The sequence below is a fragment of the Cryptomeria japonica genome, chromosome 1 (genome assembly GCF_030272615.1).
Source record: "Cryptomeria japonica chromosome 1, Sugi_1.0, whole genome shotgun sequence".
NCBI lineage: Eukaryota > Viridiplantae > Streptophyta > Pinopsida > Cupressales > Cupressaceae > Cryptomeria > Cryptomeria japonica.
Window position 1 is genome coordinate 682,473,580 of NC_081405.1, and position 22,524 is coordinate 682,496,103.

Genomic DNA, 22,524 nt, shown 5'->3' on the forward strand with positions numbered 1-22,524 from the left:
AAGAGCATGACTATTTATTGCTAGATCTTGAAGATAGAAAGGCAATAGAGTTAAAATGCCTAATTAACTTGGATGTTAGTTTGTTTTAGTATTTCATGTGTGTTTTTGCAGGTACTCTATTGAAGATGGTGGAATAAATCTGGATCTTAATCTAATAAGATCTCAGCCATTTTTCTCCATTCACAATTAATATGAGGACATGTAGCATAATCCATTAGTTACATGTCACTCTTACCCCACCTTTGGATAGCTGAGTCTCACACCCCCTTCCGGATTTAATTGTTACCTTTCATACATTTGTTTGTCTTTATTTAAATAGGTGCAACAATGTAATCTGGCATTTAGCAACTAGCTAAAACTCCCACCCATTTTGGGTAGTTGAGTTATTCCTCATTGTAGAATTATTTGCCTTTATTTTTCTATATAAACAACAGTGACCTCTCCCTCTAACTATTTCATTAGTGCTGAAGAACCGCTGATTTTATTTTATCTCTGAAATTTTGTTCTTTCTTTTCTTCAATCATTTCGATCTCGAGTGGCTTCATAGTCAAATCTAACAGGGAGGTGCAAAGGTAAAACAATATTTCTAAATTAAAATGATATAAAAAGCAATGAAAGGATGAACATTGGTAATTTTGAGAGTCCTATTAATGCAAACCAAGGATTGGTGATGATGGAAGAGAAAACATTTTTCACTAACTATTGAGAGTGGTTGAATGCTATCATGACAAAGGGAAGTAAGTTAGGTACTATAGAGTAAAGAGGATGTATTAACATTCACAATCAAGCTTGGGAATTGGCAATGCAACAAGTCCATCCCTAGAAAATGGAGGGACTGGTACAAATGGAATATGAAAAAAGACCAACTATAGTTATTCCCACATTTATTATTTTATGTCGAAGAGTGCATAAGATAAGGAGAAATGTGAGAATAAAGACCATGAAAGTACCCTATACATGGGTAATAATGTTTTTGAAAGACAATTATTACCAAAATGGCTTTCTAAAGGCTTCCACAACAAATATACATTAACAACGAAAGTTTATAAAAGAACTATACGATTTTACAGAAAAGATGAAAATTACAGAATTACCAAAATTTTAGAGAAAATAATGTTTAGAGGACTCACATATTGGTAAGGATACACAAATTGTCATCCATATACACGAGTTGAAGTTGAAATTCCAACTGTACTGATTATTTTTTTCATAATTTTGTAAGGGTAATACCCTAGGGTAATTATGATATCATAGCCCACTTCTTCCCTCTAAATACCTGGCATCTGCAAATCATTCAAGCCAAACAAACAGCCACCATCATCCATCTTAAGATAAAAGCGTGAACAAGTTGAACTTTTAATGTAGAGATGAATTTTAAACCGATGAAATGAAATAATCATTGTGTTACCTTAATAGTTATTTTCAGCCTTATTGAGAGGTTTTCTTTTTCATTTTAATTTTCTATTAATATAAATGGCTTCCTAATTCACAATTACAACCATAGGTAAGATCTTATTTTTCCTGGAGAAGGGTCAATGTTACAAACACATCCACTTTCTTTCCTTAGCCACTCCATACATTAACTATTTGATATTGAATGAAAAATAAATCTATTGTAAGAGTGTAGTGAAGATGACATATTATATTGCAAGCAACATCACTAAAACATGCATAAAAGAATAACGATGAATTCTAGCTGTTATTTCTAGGCTTGATTTGAAATTCAACATGCTTCAATGTTACCCTTAACGTATTGTTCATAAACTTATCAGAAAAATATCGTGTTTATAAACTTATCACTACTAAGAGGATGAATGTCCTTAAAATGGCAATGAAGTAATATGGATAGAACATATTTATACCGTTGGGAAATCTAAATACTAAATATTTGGTCTATTAATTTTTTTTTAATGAATAATGTACATGATACATCTTAGGTGTGGAAAAGATTTACAAATCCACAAATCCCAAATGAATATTCAGGTATATCAACCTGCTAAATAACGCTACACCACAATTATAATGTCAATTCTTAAGCTTCTATTGCTTATCCGTTCCCATTAGTTGCTCTAGCAGTGTTCAACAAACTATGATGAAACTTGAGCTGCAGGGACTGAGTCACTATCATCAGTTATTTGGGAGTTCATGCCATTGACTGTGTCTTGCTGACCAGTTGGATCTTTCCTACCCTGGTTGGGAGCTTGATCTTTTGCAGCCTTGACCATTACTGGTTTGAACTGCAAACAGTTAATGCAATCTAGGTAAGCATTGGAAATCAGATTTTCTGACTACTTACAAAACACATTTTACTAAAAATGTAAAATTTTCAGAATCTATACAAATATTTAAAACTATAATACATGAATGTTTAGCAGAACACATGTGCAAGACTGACCTGATAAATGGAATATATAACATTACGCCGAATTTGAGCCATCATTTCCAAAAACAAATTGTAGCCTTCTAATTTGTACTCTATAAGTGGATCTCGCTGAGCATAACCACGCAAACCCACAGCTTGCTGGACAAACTTAATTGCTTGTAAATGTTCCTTCCACAGACGGTCAATATGGGTCAACACAAAAAAACGTTCCGCTTCTTTCATTAAACTAGGAGCCTCTTTTTCTATCTCTTCCTGCAAATGTGGTAAGAGGGTTAGAATTTCTATTTAATATTTGATTATGTATGTTATCTCCTGCATAAAAAGACAATTGGGAAGTAGCACTTTACAATTAAACCTCTTTGATTCATTTTGCATTGCGACAGGGTTCATATGATTGCAAACATTTGAAATTGGAAATGACTTAAATTGTTGGAACGCCATAAGTTCAATTCAGAGATTGTTCAAGGATAAAGTATCTAGACTCCTGTGCAAATCTTGTTTGCACATGGGAGAATACATGGTAAGAGTTGAGCATGGAGCAACGCTATATGTAACCACAATCAGTACTTCTATTGTATACAATGTCCAATGTTAATAAATGCATTTGCTACGTAGTTGTATTACATATACTGTCCTGTTTTAAAGTACGATAATATTTTCCTTGATTTAATAAGTATGAAGAGACTCTGACAAACAAAATTATAAGTAGAGCTCAGTAAAGGTTGAACATAATTGTCATCTATTTTAATTTTGTTCAATTTGCCAAAGAAGATGAAAGAGTGGGATGAAGACTTCTAAGAATGCAAGTGTGTTCTCCCTTCAACTCATTGATTGGATCTGGTAAGTATGGGTGCTCAGAAACAACTATGATCTGGCACAATGATAATATTTCACCCAATGGGATATTACATCTAGAAGTAACATCCAAAACTGGAGTAGAAACCTCACCACATTGTTAACACTCAAAGAATCAACACATGTAATGAACAGACATGTTTATGTATCTGCTCCTGGTTTGACACCAATATAGGGGAATATGAAGCAGGAGCATTCCAGGACCCATGTCATCCTGTACACCCAAAAGGATTTTCTCCCAGCAAATTTGGGTCATCTGATTTCTTCTGTGTTGCAGGTCTTTTTCTTGGTTTGTTGTTGCAGTTTTGCTTTTATTTTGGCTGCTGTGTGCTTGATGTGGAGGCATTCAATATTTCCTCTAATTATCTTCTTAGTTGGGCCCTCAAATGAGGATTGAAATTAATGAATTTGGCAGAACTAGAAATATAACGGCAGCTCTAGCAATTACATTTGCTAGTGGCTGTCAGAAAATTTCTAAACATGGGTCCTCAAGTATGGAAAATGTCTAACAGCTGCGGTCAAGCAATTATTACAGCAATTAAAAAAATTTATGATTGGTGTTTCCCTGAATAAAATTAATGACATTATGTTGGGATGGTGTCCCTTAAAGAAGGTAAAAAGTTCCACGTCCCTCTCTATTCCATCTTGGAACAAAGTGATTGCTTGTTTTAGGTCTTCACTTTACCACATTGTTAAGATGCCTGCAACACTGCCAAGGCTCCCCAAGCATGGGTCTTTGTTGAAGGCAGAGATAGAGTTTAAGACAGGGTTTTTCTACAGTTTTTGGACATATTTATTCATGACCAGCTTGTCCCAATGCTTCCTCCCAAGAACGAGGATAGTGTTCGATAAGAATAGTTCCAACAGTCAACAATCATGAACATGTCTCGTCACCCAAAGCATTGCAGCCAATGACCCTTTTTAAGGCTGTCTCTATTTCATCAAATCAAATATTGAATAATTGTCTTATTTGTGAAGAGGAGTCCTCAAAAAGACAAACACAATCGATCCCACGAAAATGCATATTGATTTGTGATAGAATGCATGCCTTGCGTCATACTATGTAAGTGTATGCTCAGTGATATGTAAGGAAACTCTAAATTGCCAGTTGCCCCATGTTATACAACTAACCTTGGAAGGGGAGGGAGGGGTACTCTGGATGTCACAGCCACATAACTGTCAATCAATTGGCAAGTCACCCCAACTTGATGATTTATCATAAAGGATCAAATCTTCTACTTGTTCACAGGGCTGATTTGCAAGAAAATCAACCATGTGATTTGCCTCTTTGTAGCAGCGGCTAATGTTGTTATTGTTCATGATGTCTAGTACCAACCAAATTGACTTTACTCTGTTCTGCAATTCCCAGTTTATGACATTCCAGCTACAAAATGGTGCTGGTACAGATTCAGGAATTGCCCTTAATATCCACATTGGAAATGCTTTTGTCTTTGCAGACCTGCAATCTTGTTAACAATGCCAGGAATTCCGCCTCTTTGACTATACCATCTTACAATTTCTTTGACACAATCCATAGCATCTCTCCCTTTTCATTATGAACAACAACGCCAATATCAGAAATGCCTAGGTTCCCACAAGTCACTCCGTCAAAGTTCAATTCTAGTCTCCCCATCGAGGGGCACACCACTTGACTCTAGCCCTTTTGATCTTTTTTATAACTATGTTAGCAAGTACTGTAGCTTTAGCTCAAGTACACTTACCTGTATGGTCCCAGTATTGGTGCAGTTCAGGTTCATCCCCAAGTATGCCCAGGGTACTGCCTTGGTTCCTTGTGGACCCAAAGGGAACCCAAGTGCCCGAGCAGTACCCAAGGCCTGCCAGGGACATACCCAATACTGATATCTGAATATAAAATTCCTTGGGAGTTAAATTTAAATTTTTGTATTTGGGTCGGAAGTGTTAGGGTTTAGGCAAATCCGGAGCAAATACGAATTAAAAATTATATGCAAATACAAATGCACAAAGATGAAAAAAACCACAACACAGAAATACAAAGATTTAATGTGGTTCACCCAAGATGGGCTGCATCCATAAAACACAGCCATCCAATCTTTTCTTATTATCCAGTAAATCAGTACAACAACATATATATGCCTTATACATTCCAGCCACTTATAACATACAATTTTAGGGCAACATACAAAGTCGTCTAACAAAGAGTAACCCTAACCCTAAAGGAATATTCTTGTAATCTTCTCCCCGTACATGTATTCTCGTACTCGTAGTCTCATATTCTCGTACGCACGAGAAATCGCATTCCAGTTTCGCCCTGATTTCAAGACCGATGACGAGGTGTTGAGTGGGCTCTACGAAGTTGTAGAGCGAATGTCACCTGATTTATCAGTTGGAGAACACATAGTCCATGAAGTAGAGATGTTTAGGAATGCACAAGGAGACTTCTTCTCACGAGACATATGCAAGCGAAACCGGACACAAATGATGCCAAGTAAAAATCTAATCAAGGCATAGTTTAAAATTTAAATTTTAAACTTTTCTATCTATGATTCTATTACCATTATCACAAACTCAAAGTTATAGAATCGAAATGATTTTAATTATTTTTTGTTTCAGATGCATGGTGGGAGATGTTTGGCAATAAGGTGCCAAATCTACAAAAGATTGCAGTTCGTATCTTGAGCCAGCCATGTAGTGCTTCAGGATGTAAGCACAATTGGAGCATGTTCGAGCACATTCACTCCAAAAAGCGCAATAGGTTGGCAGTGCAAAAGTTGAATGATCTTGTGTTTGTTCATTACAACCTTCGCCTCCATCACAAACAGATCTTGGGCACTAACACATCTCCTATCACTTTAGAGGAGGTTGATGCACAGGCAGAGTGGAACACTGAGCTTGATGATCCTCTCTTCAGTGATGAAGACTTAGAATGGGTTGATCAAGTGGATCGAGAGGCAGAGGCATAGCGATGGCAAAGGAGGAGGCTAGAGCACGAGGAGACCCATTGGAGGACCCCGAGATCGAGGATGATGTAGATGAGGATGAGGATGTGGATGTCACTGAGGCTAAGCCTAAGCCTCAGACACAGGCAGAGATCATGGCTAGAGAACATTCCAGGACCTATCTTAGGTGCACACGTAGGACACTTGCGGGGTCGAGTGATCAGTGATCACTGATATTGGCTTGTCTGAGCCTTATACTTCTAAGTTTTAGGCTCTAGATTTTATGTTGAACTTGATATATGTTTTGAACTTTTGATGACATGGATTTTATATTCCATGTATTTTGTAGAAATTTGACACTATCTATATTTCTAATGTGTTATTTAGTTTAGCTTATTTCCTTCAGCACAAGCCCAAAATTTGCATTTATACTTATGTGATCAATGTAAATTTGTGTCTGTGCTTCTATTTGATGAGATCATTGTGTCTTTAATGTTTATTTATTAAAGGATGCATGAAATAGGTTTTAAATCCTCAAAAAAATTGAATTTCTTGGGTTTTTCAATTTGCCGAGTCTTGGCCAAGTCTGGGCACCGAGTCCGAGTCCGAGTCAAAAATAAGCTTGTTGAGTCTGAGGCAAGTCCGAGTCTTGTAACTATGGTCAAAAGTACTATGAGGAACTTTTAGATTAGGTGGTTTTAGTTCATTCTATTTTTGGAATGTGAGGTCCTGTTTTTGGGCAGATTTTGGAGGATTTATTTTCAGCTAGTTTTAGTCGGCTTTTATCTAAGATTTGTTTACAAATAGAATGTTTTTATGCTTAAAATGCTTTATTTCTAGCTTTTCAGCTGTTTTTAATGTTATGCTTTGAAAACACTGATTTTGGCAAATAATGAATGATTATTCTAAAATCCAAAGATTGGGCTTCGCGAACTTATAATTAAGTGCTTCTAGCACAATATTTTTTAATGATAGTTGAAGTTAAACTTATGTAATGTCCCCATTTTAGCAGACATGGTTTTTTGGTGATTAGCCTATCATTCTGACCCTCTTAGGCTAATGAGTATGGATAGAGGGTCTCCCAAGGCTTGTATCAGCTCCAGAGTTCAGTGTGTTTCGATCTGGCTTTCGTTTGGTATCATTTGGACTTCATTTGCTATACTTACTATTTATAGTAAGTTTGAGATGTTAGAGATGGACCCCTTCTATTTTTAGTAAAGGGGTATGGTCATATGCAGCTTCATCATGTCAGCTCCCAGCTCAGACGGCGTTTAAAAATGTTGAGTATTAATGGAGATATTAATGTTTATTTAGTTTAAATAAACATTAATGTTTTGAGCTTATATTATTAAGTTATAATATAATTTTATATTATAACTTAAGTAAGGGTCCAAGTATCATTAAAGGGGACCATTTAATTAATTAATTGTGGCTCTTTTACCAAGGTGAAATATTAAATGACAAAGTGAAAATATTCTATCATTAAATGTCATTTAATATCATTAATTGATTTAATGCCTTATTGGAGAAAATCGAACCTTCATGGGAAATATATATAAGGCTTTTGAAAAGAAGAGAAGGGGGATTGATCATTGTGATTTTGGATGAGAAGACTTGTCTCTTGGCTTTGGAGAAGAAGCTGGGGTTTCTGCAGCTTGTCCAGAGTATCGGCATTGGAGAACGTGAAGACTTCATTGCATCAGCAATCTGAGGGTGTGAGATATTCATCTGAAGTTGCTCCTAGGGTTGGCTTCATCCAGAAGTTGACATTGTGCTGATTGGGGATTTATTTTCAGATTTATTGGCATAGCTGAGGGCATATGTATATGGCAGACTGAGAACATCATACAGAGGATTTATTTGCTGCTACAGTGTCGTGAACAGTGCGCTACAGTACCCATGAATATTACACACTACAGTACCGTGCTACAGTAAACGCTACAGTACCTTGCCAATTTTGTGGTCTTTGTGGAGACCAAATTGGAGATGTTTGTTCAGATTTATGATGAAGATTGAATAAGGAGTTTTTGGCTGCTTCTTCTACATTCTGCAAACCCCTGTAGCCGCCTTCATCACCTACAGATTGGGGTCGATTGATATTCCAGGTGACATTCAACATTGATCAGCCACTTAGCTTTCATGCCAACTGTTTGCTTAAATGCCTAATGGCTGTAGGTGTACTTTGGGATGCATGACAAGTGTTTGTCTTAATGTCTACTAGCTGTACTAGTTAATTTCAGTCATTCCATGTGTGTGTAAGGTCTAAAACAGCTAGCATATCATTTCTATAACAACTTTGCATTGTTAGAAGCTTTCCATAACTTCATTTGCAGCGTACAAACCCAAAGAAAACAAATAAAGAATTCACTACAGCGGCTTCAAACATTGTATGCCAAGTGTTTGACAATATTCCTTGCGGTTCAAATAAGCGAAACAAGGTCAGATTAGCCAAGGGATATTACAACTTATGCTGCTGAAATTATTATTCAATTTAGTGCTTATTTTACTTATTTGTGTGGTTGAGATTTCTTTATTTAATTTATTAAGCATGGAATTCAAAGTGGGTAATTAAAATCAAGCTTTGAATTGATGTTATTTGTCCATTTAAGTGATAGTTTTGTATGCAGCTCAGTTAGTTACTTCTTAGAACCATGTGTTGTTTATATGTCAAAAGCAATATGTTTATCAAATCCTCCTGTGAGTTATTTTATTTGTCCATTTGAGTGATAGTTTGAGTTATTTTTTCTTTAAGTTTAATTTTTATTTTATAATATTGTAAATCTAAAATCCAAAAAGTCTTGCTTGTGAGAGAAAAGTCATTCCTAATCTTTTACTTGCACCTGACACAAAAAGATAGATAGAAATTCATTTAGTTTATTTCACTTTGCAACACCCCCAGGAATTATTATGCATACTATTACTAATTGTATATTTTATAGATAGTCTAGTGTCTAGAGTTAGTTTAGTTTTCAAGGAGCTTCCCCTCATAATTCAAAGATAGGTTTAACCTCACATACTGTTTTGATTTGAACTGTTTTGCAGAAGACAAACCAAAACATTAACAAACCTCATAAACGAGAGGCTAAATAGACTTCAGCAAATCCTTCCACCTCTTGACCACATTGTTGGTGAATTACTTTATCTTAGGGCAGTAAGAAAGACAAAAGTTCGTTAAAAATTATCAAAGTAGTTCAATCAGGATAGAAAGTGCTTCCAATTACATAGAAAAGTACTAGGCCAAAATGAAGCTAGATTCTGAAAAAGAACACAAGACAGTGTAGACAGGAGTAGAGAGGGAAAGATGTTAAACTACAAAACCATGTAATTAAAGCATAAATATAAACAGCCATGCTAGGGAATAACCATATTCTATGTAGGAGCATGCTGTCCTCATTTTTGTTTCCAAAAAGGAAGGACCACTACATGAAATTTTTGTGAAAAAATGAAAATCTTTACTCTATGGCACGCTTCCCGAGGCAGAATTTTGACTAATCCTTGGACTAGCTTAATCCTTAGTCCATCCTCGAACTACTTTTCGAATTTCGTCAAATTCTAGGTTCGTTTGCTATGTCTTTCCTTCAATTTCGGGTTTTAAAATCCCAACTGTAGGTGGAGAATTTTCTTCAAACTGCAAGTTTTAATGATATTCATTGTTTTGGTTGTTGTAGGGGAATTTTTGGCTTATTACATGTGCACTTTTATTAAAAGATGTTACTTGTAATTTGTTTTAAATTTCCCTTTTATTGTTTTTATTATTTTTATTGTTTTTGGTCTTGTTTAGTTAAAATATAGATTTTTTGGCTAAATTACAAGTAAACTTGCAGTTTGGTCTAAAAACCCCTATTTTAATGGTTTTTACATGTAATAGGGATTTTAAATCCCCATTACATATGTGCATGCAAGTATAACTTGTTGTAGGAATTTTATTTCCCTTTTACAAGTAATTAAAACTTGCATTTCTCTCCAAAATACCCGATTTTGCCTTGCAAGTGCATTTTTGACAATTTTAAACTTGCAGTATGTTCCAAAAAAACTCGATTTTGGCCAAGTAAGTGAAAAAGTGAAAAAAAAAACTTGCTATTTGTCTAAAAAAACCCGAATTTGGCTTTGTAAGTGAAAAAGTGAAAATTAGAACTTGTCATATGTTCTAAAAAACCCGATTTTCATTCCCTTATGCATTTCGAACTTGTCTTTTTCTCCCAAAAACCCGATTTGCAAGAAAATCGTTTTTGTTGAACTTTTCAAAGCAAATGTTGTGGAAGATTTGTTGGAGGAGGAAGGCGTTTTGGTTTCTACCCTATTTTCATGCATTCTTGGACACTTTTCATGCCACATGGAGGTTGTTTTTGCTGGTTTTTAGCTTCATAACAGCACCACGTTTTTAACCCTTTGGGATGCCACGAATCTTCAAGGAAATGAATCGTTTTTGCCATTCATGCCAAGGCATTGAGGGTTAAGGAGGATTCAACCTCTTTCCATGCCATTTAACACTCATTTGCTGCCACGTTTTTTCATATAAAGCGTTTTTTGCAAAACGTGGCTGGGGTTTGGCATCTCGGTTTGTTTCTATTTATTGGTGTGTCTTCTCCATTCCAAGTTTGTTGTATTTTTGGAGAAGCATTTTCAGTTTGAATAAAGGTATGTTATTTTTCCTTTCTTTCCTTCATTTTATTATTTTCTTGTTTTCTTAGTTTTTTTTTCTTAGTTGCATTTTTTTAAATATGTTGTTCTTCCCCCAAAAATCAGATTTTGTGAGAGAAATCTTCCCCTTGGTATGCAATTTTTGAATTGCATTGTTCTTCCCATATTTCCCTCTTTACTTGTATTCGGGATTTTTAATCCCAATTACAAGTTTGCTGGAAATTCTTATTCTTCCCCTACGGTTAAGGAATTTAACCATTTTTGGTTAAAATTCCAAGTTGGAAAGTGTGGAATACCCCTCCCTTTCAAATTCGGGTTTTAAAAACCGGATTACATGTTGAAGAGTTCTTCCCATTTTCATGAAAATGACATTCCCAGATTTTCCCATTTCTATCCATTCACGTTTCCCATTTCCGTTAGTTTTTGCAAGTCAAATTCTCATTTTCCATCCATTTCTCCATTTGCAAATTTACAAGTGTACTTGCATTCGGGTTTTAAAACCCCGATTGCATGTATGTTCTTTCCAACTTGTATACTTGCGAAAATTTCCCCAAGATCCGAAATTGGTCAAAGTCAAGATTTTCCCATATATTTCCCCTCTTCCTCTCACAAAATCGTAAAGTTCAAGAAACGAAGTTTTTCCCATTTGGAGAAGGAAGAATGATATTTGCAACTGACTATGATGTTGCCTTAACTCTTTTAAATCTTCATCACAGTATTCCAGGTTCACAATCAATGTCAGATTTGTCGGCATCTCCAACTCCAAAGAAGATGAAATACAAATATGACAAATATTAGAACGAGGTTGCACCTTCCCAGGTTTCTTCTCCTTTGGATCGCATTAGAGACACGAAGATAGGGCACGTTGATATGTCAAAATTCATTAAGAGGGTAGAAGATCCACAGGATAATAACTTGCAACGGCTGTTGGACAACCATATCCATCATGCATCTTCCTTCCCGGTGGCTGCCCTAGAACCTGAGTTTGTTCTTGCCTGCGCCCATCATTTTGACAAAGAGTCGAGAGTCATCAAAAATGATGATGGCGAAGCTATAATTCGTCTCGATGCAGATACAATCGCGAAGGTCTTCAGAATACCTCCTACACCTGTTTATATGGAAATCTCCAAAGAAAATGCAGCAGAGTATTACGTGAAGAGGGAAAAAGATTGCAAACGACACATCAATAGGTGGATCCAAGAGCCACGAGCCTCCTTCTCAAGGTGGGCAAAGTTGTACCGCTGCGATTTCAAATGGGAGATTGGAGACACCATAACCCTTCTCAGCAGGATGATGGCCTTGAGCATTCCAATGTTTTTGAGCCATGGATGTACCAGTTCATCATGTTCATACGGCAGTCTCATCACATTTCATGGGGAGAAGTCATCAGCGATGCCTTATGCGAACAACTTGCAGCAATTCCTACCACCATGACCACCTTCATGAATTTTTATTCGGTATATTTGGCAGCATCACTTAGACACTTTCCAGGTCTTTCTACCAAGGGTGATCGCTCACTTATATCAGTTTGGGAGTATTATGACCAGTTGTCGTTGAGACCCAGCAGACTGCATTTCAGAAGAGTCCAAGATGCATTCTTCAGATATTTCATGTGTCAGTTTGATAGATATCTCAAGAATAAGAGAGTATCAGATGAGGCATGGGACAAGGTGTGTGAGTATGGATGCTTGTTTCTGCAATTTCCCACCTTCACCTATATAAGGATCGGATGCTATGGCGGTCAGCCATATATGCTTCCCAGATACCCAACTGATAAGATCATTCTTATGGAGTTGGGAAGACAGATCATGGCTGTCCACACTTTTCAATCTGCTAGACACAAGGTTGGAATGGGGATCTCTACCACAAACCCATTGAAGATTGGTCGGTATTCCCTTGTCACATCTGTGAAGGCTAAGGCCATGGAAACTGAACTGCAGAAAATCAAGCTCAAAAGGTTTAAACCTAGAGCTGATTTTGATTATAGGGGTATGAAGGAGAAGATCAAGAAATCCTTTGTGCATGTGCATCGCATTGAGGATATCTGGGTAGATCTCCGCACAGAAGCCGAAGTTCTGAAGATGGATTACTGCAGGCTCACTGTTGAGCAAATTGTTGATTTGAACTTGGTGAATATCCCACAAGGAATGATTGATGACGGGCATATACTTGATCCTGAATACATTTCACGGAGGGTTGAGAAAGCTCCACTTCCTTTGATTCAATGGTCGCACAAAGAGTGCATATCCATCCTTGAGAGATTTCAGCCTATATTGGCCAACACCAACGCATGGCTGAAAAGTAATGTTGTTAAGCTTATAAAAATCAAGGTTGGTAAAGAAGATGATTCTACGGGGCCTCTTGGACATAAATCTGAGATTCAAGTTGACAATAAGGAGGGTGTGTCATCTTCAAGCACAAGGATCAAGTTACGAGCCAGTCGTGCAGTAGTGCTTCCTCCTGAGTAGACAACAGTTCGTGGGAAGGAAAAATCACGATTCCATGTTCAGGTGATTGATCTGGATAATCCAGAAGAGGGGCAGCAATCTGATGATGCTCCCAAGTCTCCAGTTTCAAACTCGCCTCATGAGATCATTCCTCCAGTTCCCATTGAGACGCCTCTTTCTCCTCTTGATTTGCTTGTGGATGAGTCTCCTCAAAATGCGATTCCCATTTCAGCATACGAGCCATCTCCTGATCATCAACAAGAGAGTGTGTTGGAAGTTCCTGAAGATATTCCTACTTGCATCCAGTTATCAGAAATTGATACTTCCACTTCTGGTTTTGAAGAATTCATGAGGCAATCTTCATGCCCATTGGTAACTGAGCAAACCGTGGTTGCTGTCCAAACAGATATTCCTCCCCAGATGACCACGGTGATTCAAAAGGAAACTGCTACTCCTTCGCCTACAGCTGCTACTGGAGGGGAGTTGATGACTTTGCCTCCATGGCTTAGTTCTTTTACTCCAAAAAGGAAGAAGCAAGAAATCTCACCTGATGCTTTAGACTATCAGCAACTGAAACAGTCCAGATCCAAGGTTGCTAAGAAGGCCAAGACTATCTCCAGAGTAACCGTTGACAGTAACAAGATGAAGGTAGCTGAAATTGTAGAACCCATTGCAGATAAGCCACTTGAAGAAATGTCAGTTGTTGATTATAAAGTTACAAGGATAGAGTTGGGCAAACAATCGCATGAGGTCATTAAACATGATGCTCAGTTTTCTGTTGCTTCATTGGTGCAAAGGTGTGATGAGCTTCTAGCAAAGAAAGACAAGCTAGAAGAGGAAAACCGACAGCTTATGGCGACCGTTCATAAAATCACAAAACCTGCTGCTGAAGGGAGTAACTCCATAGGTTCTTCTAGTTCCCAAGAATCAATTCGTGGAGTGGAAAGGGCTGCTCAAAAGGTACAAGCACTGGATTCCTGGGTTGATCAGCTTCATGATCTATGTGCACAGGTAATGAAAGACATTTTTCAGATGATGTCTAAGTTAGAGACCATTGAGGAGAAACTGGATCAGACTTCTAATACTTTCAAAAGGAATTTGGAAAGTGTTGAAGAAAGTTTGACAATCTGGCGTACCATGCCCCAACAACAGCTGAGTGTTTTGCAGGAGCATGCCATCATCTCTTCCAGGATCATGTACTTGGAATTTGAAGAACTCTTGGAAAACAAGACCCTTGTTCTTAAATCCCTCATTGAGGAGATCGGTGATGCAAAGAGATTCTGGGGCGAAGTTTTCCGAGATATTGTCTCACATTGTGAAAGGGCCTCTTGCAACATAGTAAGTTAGGATGGAGAGCTGATTCCAGAAGAAGAGGTTCTTGCTGATTTACAAATGAGGATTCATAATGAATGGAGGAGCGAACAATTCTCAACCACTTCAATTCAGACATTGATGAAACACCAAGCCTTTCTGCATGAAATCCAGTCTATCCTGGATAAAAACAATTATGCGCTCCTCCGATGTCATGACACTATTGTGAAGACCATGGTTGTTGCCAAGAACACCCATGAACCGAATCCCGAGGAACTACAAACGAGCATCTAGAAATTTCAAAGATTTGTGTCTTCACAAAATACAACTTAAGTGTTTTTCAACACTTAGTTGAATTTTCCCTCTGTTGTAATCTTTAGTTGTAATTTTGTCGAACAATTCTCGACCACTTCAATTCAGACATTGATGAAACACCAAGCCTTTCTGCATGAAATCCAGTCTATCCTGGATAAAAACAATTATGCGCTCCTCCGGTGTCATGACACTATTGTGAAGACCATGGTTGTTGCCAAGAACACCCATGAACCGAATCCCGAGGAACTAAAAACGAGCATCCAGAAATTTCAAAGATTTGTGTCTTCACAAAATACAACTTAAGTGTTTTTCAACACTTAGTTGAATTTTCCCTCTTTTGTAATCTTTAGTTGTAATTTTGTCGAACAATTCTCGACCACTTCAATTCAGACATTGATGAAACACCAAGCCTTTCTGCATGAAATCCAGTCTATCCTGGATAAAAACAATTATGCGCTCCTCCGGTGTCATGACACTATTGTGAAGACCATGGTTGTTGCCAAGAACACCCATGAACCGAATCCCGAGGAACTACAAACGAGCATCCAAAAATTTCAAAGATTTGTGTCTTCACAAAATACAACTTAAGTGTTTTTCAACACTTAGTTGAATTTTCCCTCTTTTGTAATCTTTAGTTGTAATTTTGTTTTGACAAGTTACATGTAAAAGTATTTTTTGTAAAAAGCAAGTTACACATTACTTGCACTTTTGTAATTACATGTAAGGCAACTACAAGTTGTGTCCAATTAGGACTGTAGTTGGAATAAGTCTTAGTTAGTTATTGAAGTCTCAGTTAGTTATTGAATGAGTCTTGGTGGTTGAGAGAATCTCTCAAGTTAGTTAGGATCCTCCCACCTTTTTCTCAAGGCTCCTCTTCTATATATACTTGAGGGGTCTATTGTAATCATCATCTTTTGGGAAAGCAAGCAAAAACTCTGCCAAATTTACAGCAAGAAGTCTTTGAGCTTATATATGTGAATTGAAAGTTTTTGAAGAATAATAAAGAAGGATTACTCAAATTTTGAGTCTTTGAGCTACATTTTGAATCTTTTTATTTCTTCCATGCAAATTGTTTCTAAAGGAGCTTAGCCTAATATGATTTGAAGTCTTTGAGCTGCAAGTAGAGAAGATTAATTAAAATAGGAAAATCTCTAGAAGGAGCAGCAAGTCTTTGAGCTTGCGTCTATTCTTGAGGAAAAATTATTGTTTGATAAAAAATAGCAGCAAGTCTTTGAGCTTGCATTAGTTCTTGTCTTTGTGTTGAAAGAATAGATTATTCCAGTCTTTGAGCTGTTGTCTTTTATTCGTTGTAAAATTTAGTATAGCAAAGGGTAGATAGGACTTCACATAATCAAGTCTTTGAGCTTGATATTGATGTCTCGTCCCGAAGGAAGTGACGGAAGTCTTTGCGCTTTCAGGAAACTTCATTTCCTTTCTCTCATTTCAGTTGAAAGTGGTTACTGCTGCTCATATTCAATTGTTATCATTTTCTGTGAAGAGAAAAGGATAGTCTTTCTTAAAAAAAGAAGAAAGATTGTTGTCCCATCCTATTTTATTTTCAAAGTTGTAGTTAGATAAGGGGAGCCTTCCCTTAATTAGGAGAGTTTTTACTCGTGTGCTGTGGTTGAAACCACAATTTTGTATATTTCCCCAAGTGTACAAATTTTTCAACCAACAGAGCAGCAAGGCTGGAAACCAGCACTCTGATAAAGATGAAGACAATAATGGAACTGTTGTTTCATGAGATGTAAGCCACGAATGAATAGCTAGCAATGTTGCTCACTTAAAAAATGCTTTATTTTCTATGTTTCTTTTCCTTTTCATCTACCAATCCTATTACAAATAACCGTCCATCTTTGCTCATGAACAATTTTTACGAGTCCTGGACACATTTTTGCAAGACTAGGTGAAACCATTATAACAAAATGGAAGTGAAATGCAATGTGAAGAAATTCATTCAGAATAAACTAGGCTGCTTAACTTTCTACTACTAATAATGCCAAATATATTCAGTGATGGTGCCATTTATTGTTATTGCTGAGAAATAAAGCTTGTTTTCCACAATAAATTATAACAGTTTTAATTGATAGATAAATTAAATCTGTCTTAGCTGTGTTTTGTGTTGTCCATTATTAAGATTTTCTTTTTTGTTGCTAAATAACTTCCATTTTAGTTTTCCACACTAGTACTTACAACCATATGGTGAACATTGTGTTGTGCGAATCGCACACCCATCTCCGTCTTGGACAGGGACCCCCCAATTTGTGCCTTTCTGTCCTTGCGGAAGAGGAAGGGGATATGAAGGGTCAAGTGCCACTAAAACCAAATTCGGCCTCTAGGGCCATATTGCGAACTTAAAAACTCCCCAATTCTCGCAAAGTTGCCTAAATGTGAAGAAAGAGTTAAAGTCTGCAATGACGTTGAAATGCCGATTTTCGCCAAGGGATACAAAGGAGATAAAGAATGCAAAGTGTCAAAAAATTAACAAAACTCCTTCAAATCCTGAAATTCGCACTAAGGGGGGAAATTACATGAGTTTCTAAAAATTGGCAAAATGGGTGAAATCCCTGAAAATCACTAGTATTGGATAAAATACAAGAGATAAAACTTGACAAACTCCTCCCATTCACCAGAAATCGCACAATGAGGGCCAAGTGATAGTTGAAAAGTTTTTAAAAATTGCAAAACCCCCTCAAAATCCCGAAGTTTGCAAAAGTGACCAAAATCCCGAAGTTTGCAAAACACCCCAAAATCCCGAAGTTTGCAAAAGTGCCAAAAATCCCGAAGTTTGCAAAACACTCCAAAATCCCGAAATTTGCAAAAGTGTCCAAAATCTCGAAGTTTGCAAAACACTCCAAAATCCCGAAGTTTGCAAAAGTGCCCAAAATCCTGAAATTCACCATAAAGGGGTGAAAATCCCGAAATTCACTGTCAAAGTTTTTAAAACTTTCAAGAGTGCCCAAAATCCCGAAATTCACTGTCAAAGTTTTTAAAACTTTCAAGAGTGCCCAAAATCCCGAAATTCACCATAAAGGGGTGAAACTATCAAAGTTTTTAAAACTTTCAAAAGTGCCCAAAATCCCGAAATTCGCCATAAAGGGGTGAAAATGTCAAAGTTTTTAAAACTTGCAAAAGTGCCCAAAATCCCAAAATTCGCCATAAAGGGGTGAAAATGTCAGTTTTTAAAACTTGCAAAAGTGCCCAAAATCCCAAAATTCGCCATAAAGGGGTGAAAATGTTAAAGTTTTAAAAACCTTGCAATTGCTCTCAAACCCCCCGAAAATGTGAAAATAAAATAGTAAGGCATTAACTTAAAGTTTGCAGAAGTGCCATTTAGGCCGAATTTCGAAAATGTCTTAAGTATGAACTTTTTTTAAAAACTTTTCGAACGCCCCTCTTGCCCGAAATTGTCAGGAACAACTAAATTCACGGAAGGAGTAAAAGCATTAAAACTTGGGAAATTTTCAAATGGCCCTCCAAGCGTTAAATTTAATGTTTGTTAAATTAATTTTAATTTTTCAAATTAATTTATTAAAATGGGATTAATGGTTTGCAGGTCGCAGAGAACCAGGCAAAGGCCTGAAAAAGCAAATCGAAGAGGGATCACAACCAAGGCCAAGCGCTGGAAGCTGGAGGAGAAAAGGATGCAGTGCAGGATCAAAGCGATGAAGCATTGGGAAGCGTGCCACTCGGGCAACAAGTTAAAGTTCACCAACAAAGACCGAAGAACACTCTGAATGCAACAATCATGCATTCTCAGGAAAAGTACACAGCTGGATTTAACTCCAGAAGTTCAATTTTTTAAAAAACTGAAATTGTTTTATTATAAAACTGCCTGTGGGTCCTGCGCAAGATATTTTTGTGGACAGTTATGTCCAACTTCCAAATTGACAGAATTAAAGCCAAATAGTGGCAGGTAGTTGGAATTGTGGTTGGTTGGATAATTGAGAATTGATTGGGCATGGGTTAAGGCTGCCAGATTTTGGATGGCAGTTTGCAACCCTTGGATGCAGTCAATCCTAGCCTCTGATTCAATATTGTAAAAACTATAAAAGGCAGAGGCCTTTCTTTTGTAAAAGGTTAGATGGTTAGATAGTTAGACAGTTATAGATTTTTGTTAGATAGTTAGACTCTGGTGAGAGAGTTAGATTTTAGAAGTTAGAATAGGTTAGATCTTAGCAGTAGCATAGGGATGTTGCAGAATTATTGTAATAGGTAGCTGAAATCAATATATAGACATTGATTTGGTGTTTATTGTCTTGTTTTCATCCTGTTTGCATAGTTTCTTTCAGCATTTTAGATAGATCTTTCTATTTTGGGTGTGCAAGTATTTGATAGATTCAGGTTCATACCATTGAGGATATACTGATTGTGTATCCTTTTGTATGGTTAACCTGAGCCTTTGATTGTGCTTAGTTCAATTGCAGGTGTCTGTCTGAGCTGCGCCAAAATTGGGTGCTTAGCCATGCGTTTGCAGTCTGAAAATCTTCCAAGTCCCCCTAAAGATTGCACCGTTCCCGCAAGGTTGTGAGCTATTCGGACCAAGCAGGAATTGGTTATGTTGAATCCGTCTACCCGCATACCCGTGTTGTTAGTTTTAGATCTCCTATCCCTTCCCTTTTGATTTTATTTCGTAGTTTGAGAATCACAACAGGCCAGCTTGTTGCAAAATATAAGACCCCTTGTGCCCCCAGCAAATCACATCAATCACTGAGTAATCCCGTAGTCAAGACTTGACAATCAAAACCTTGAGGTCATCCCCTTTGATCAACAAAACTAGCATTAGGAATTTCCTTATCTCAAGAGAGGATAGGCCCAGAGTTCCGTGACTCGCGGCGAGTCACGCGAGTCAGCGAGCCAGGTGACCCCTGTCGGGTCACGATGACCTTGACCTGGGCTCGGACGGGTCAAGGGGCGTGACTCGCCGAGTCAGCGAGTCACTCCCTGACTCGCCGAGTCCGAGGGTCATGACCCGGTAGGTATAAATTAATATGATTAGTATAATAATATTATTAATACAATTAATGTCAATACTTCGTTGTGATGAAGATGATGTGAGCTTTCTCAAAACTTCTAGTTCCATGATAGGATTAAATCAGAGTTACCCGGGGACGCGTCCCCGACCTGAAAACCCCCGTCCCCGTCCCGGGGACGTTTCGGGGACTTGGGGACGGCCAGGGGACGTTTCCCCCCGTCCCCAAATTGCCCTATATTTTTAGGGGACGTCCCCGAAACGGGGGGACGCCTGCCCTAGCCTTGGGGGACGTCCGTACGTCCCGGGGACAGCTGGGGATGGCCGGGACGTCCCCAATCCGTCCCGGGGATGGCCAGACGTCCCCCTTATCTAAGGCCATTAAAAAATATTAAAAAAATAAAAAAAGTTGTATTTTCAATTTTTTTTTTTAATTTTCTAATATAGGCCCCTTTGTTTTGACATTTTGTATGTTATTTCTTTAATATCTATTATGTATGCATATTGACAATGTGAATGAATTGAAATTCTGATTTATGAATGCATAATTGCATATTGTCTATTGAGTATTAACAATGTTGTATGTTCAGAATTTACATTCTAAAATGTCTTCAACTTTTCATAGTATCATACACATGCTATTTCCATGTTTTATTGTTTTCATATGAATATAATGTATGTATGCATGCTTTATCCATGTTTTCATATGAACATTTAGAATTTTGAAATTTTCCTATATATTTTAAATTTTTCCTATATTTTAATAGCCGTCCCCTTTGCCGTCCCCCGCCGTCCCCAAATTTGGCAAAAAAATTTGCCGTCCCGGAAACGCGTCCCGCCGTCCCTTGCCGTCCCTGTCCCGGAAACTCGGGGTAACATTGGATTAAATTAATTTCCTGGTTGTCGATGTTATATGCATATAGTTGAAATATGTAAGAATGACTTTCATTATAATAGGCTTAACATTTAACGTGACTGTTGGAGATCTTTCTGCAACGTCTGATTGTAATCATGCTTCTTGACTAGCATATTTAGTTTTAGCAGAAGCAATGGATTATTAATCTATTACCTTAACGTGAATGGTGCCTTTTTTTCTATTGATCATATAGTTTCTTTTAATGGTTCATCAGCTATGTACCAAAAACATCCCCCTTTAAATGTTTATGAAGTACACACATTTATGGTTCTATTTCAGAGTTCTATTTTACTGGAATGAAGTAAGAGTCAACATTGGAGATGGTTATACTTGACAGTGAAATGGGTGCCAATATATTATTATCATCATTTAGACATTTTGAACTTTCCTGGTGAGTAAAGCTGAAGGTAAGTTTCAGTCAAAGGAAGCACCGTCCAAATCAAGTAACTTGATCTGATATGTAGATTTTGCTCAGGGATGATAAGGCTTTTCACTTATGGGGTCTACTGTTTCTAGTTCTGAGAGGTTATTCAGGGATCAAGAATTTATTATTTTTCATTATCAGTCCATTTTGTGTTATTTTACCATCAGATATGGAGTTAAAAGTTCAATGATTGCTATGAGTTTCCAGTCATATTTTATGCTGCAGAATGTTGGTGTGCTAGTAGTACTAGTTGGTTTAGTGTAGGGTGGAATAGAATTTTTAACATAGATATATTGAAACTGTAATTGGTTAGCATGGCCCCACCCTTGTTGGTTGGAGGGAATTGTAGCTACTCTGCAGGAATATAGTAGGTATTAAATGAGGGCACTTGAACTTCCATGCACAGAGCATGCTTATGCCCAATTCATGCAACTTAGGCTTAAGAATTTCTTGGTTTTGTTGGAACAGTTGCTTTATTTTGTTGTTTCTAATAGCTAGTATGTGATGATTGAAATTTTTATTATAAAAACCAAAAATTAAGGTCTTGTTATGGGTGGAGTCAAGAAACCTTCAGCTACAATTTACATTTCTACGCATGTGATGGATGTATGTTTATGTAAGTGATCAAATTAGCTTCTATTTGATGATGTTATAGTGTCTTTAAGCTTAATTCAATAATGGGTGTATGAAACAAATTTTAAATCGTTAAAAATCTCTAAATTTCAAGGGTTTTCTTATTTTGCCGAGTCATTGCCGAGTCCGAGCCGAGTCACGAGCCGAGTCAGAGCCGAGTCCGAGTCTGGGAACTTTGGATAGGACACTTAGCGAGTACATTCTATTCTGCGTTGGCCGGATGGAGTCATAGCAATGCGATTTCAAACATGTCAACACATTGTCACTTGGAAATTTGTTTTCTTGCTAGTTATAACAAGCATATGGATCAGCTTATCAATTTATGTAAAATTCCCTAACAGGTACTTGTTCAATATAAAAAGGATTCTTATTTTCACAGCACAACCAGTGATAATGAATGTTTTCATATAGCTCTAATTTGGAATCTTCCTTGTCTTATTAAACACATAGTATCTTGACTCATATTGAGTACATAGCAGACGTGGGTAATTATTATTCTCAGACATTAAACATTCCATAAAGAGCAAAAGGAGAAAGATATCAGTGGTGGTGCACCTGATGATATAACTGTGATGGTTGTTGCTGAACTTCACGCACAACCAAACTCGAAGTAGAAGACTCCAAGATTGTGGTACTTCCTTTGAGTTTACCAGAAATTGATGACCATCCAATCACATTCCCTGAGTGTATGATATTCAGAATGATAGCT

The 22,524-nt window shown here is 37.2% G+C and overlaps 1 protein-coding gene across 3 annotated transcripts in view; it reads right to left on the reverse strand.

The window, feature by feature from the left end:
- Positions 1 to 1,178: 1,178 nt before the first annotated feature.
- LOC131044849 (protein translocase subunit SecA, chloroplastic) overlaps positions 1,179 to 22,524 on the reverse strand; it is a 169,748-nt gene continuing 148,402 nt past the window's right edge. For 2 of the 3 annotated variants that reach the window (XM_059221445.1, XM_059221443.1), the window contains 2 exons: positions 2,396 to 2,635; positions 1,870 to 2,237 (listed from right to left, as the gene is read on the reverse strand). In XM_059221445.1, coding sequence (XP_059077428.1) covers positions 2,088 to 2,237; positions 2,396 to 2,635 — 390 coding nt within the window. In that variant the 3' untranslated portion in view covers positions 1,870 to 2,087. Of the gene's footprint in view, positions 1,284 to 1,869; positions 2,238 to 2,395; positions 2,636 to 22,524 lie in introns of those variants that run through there. The other variant, XM_059221447.1, reaches the window with a different exon arrangement.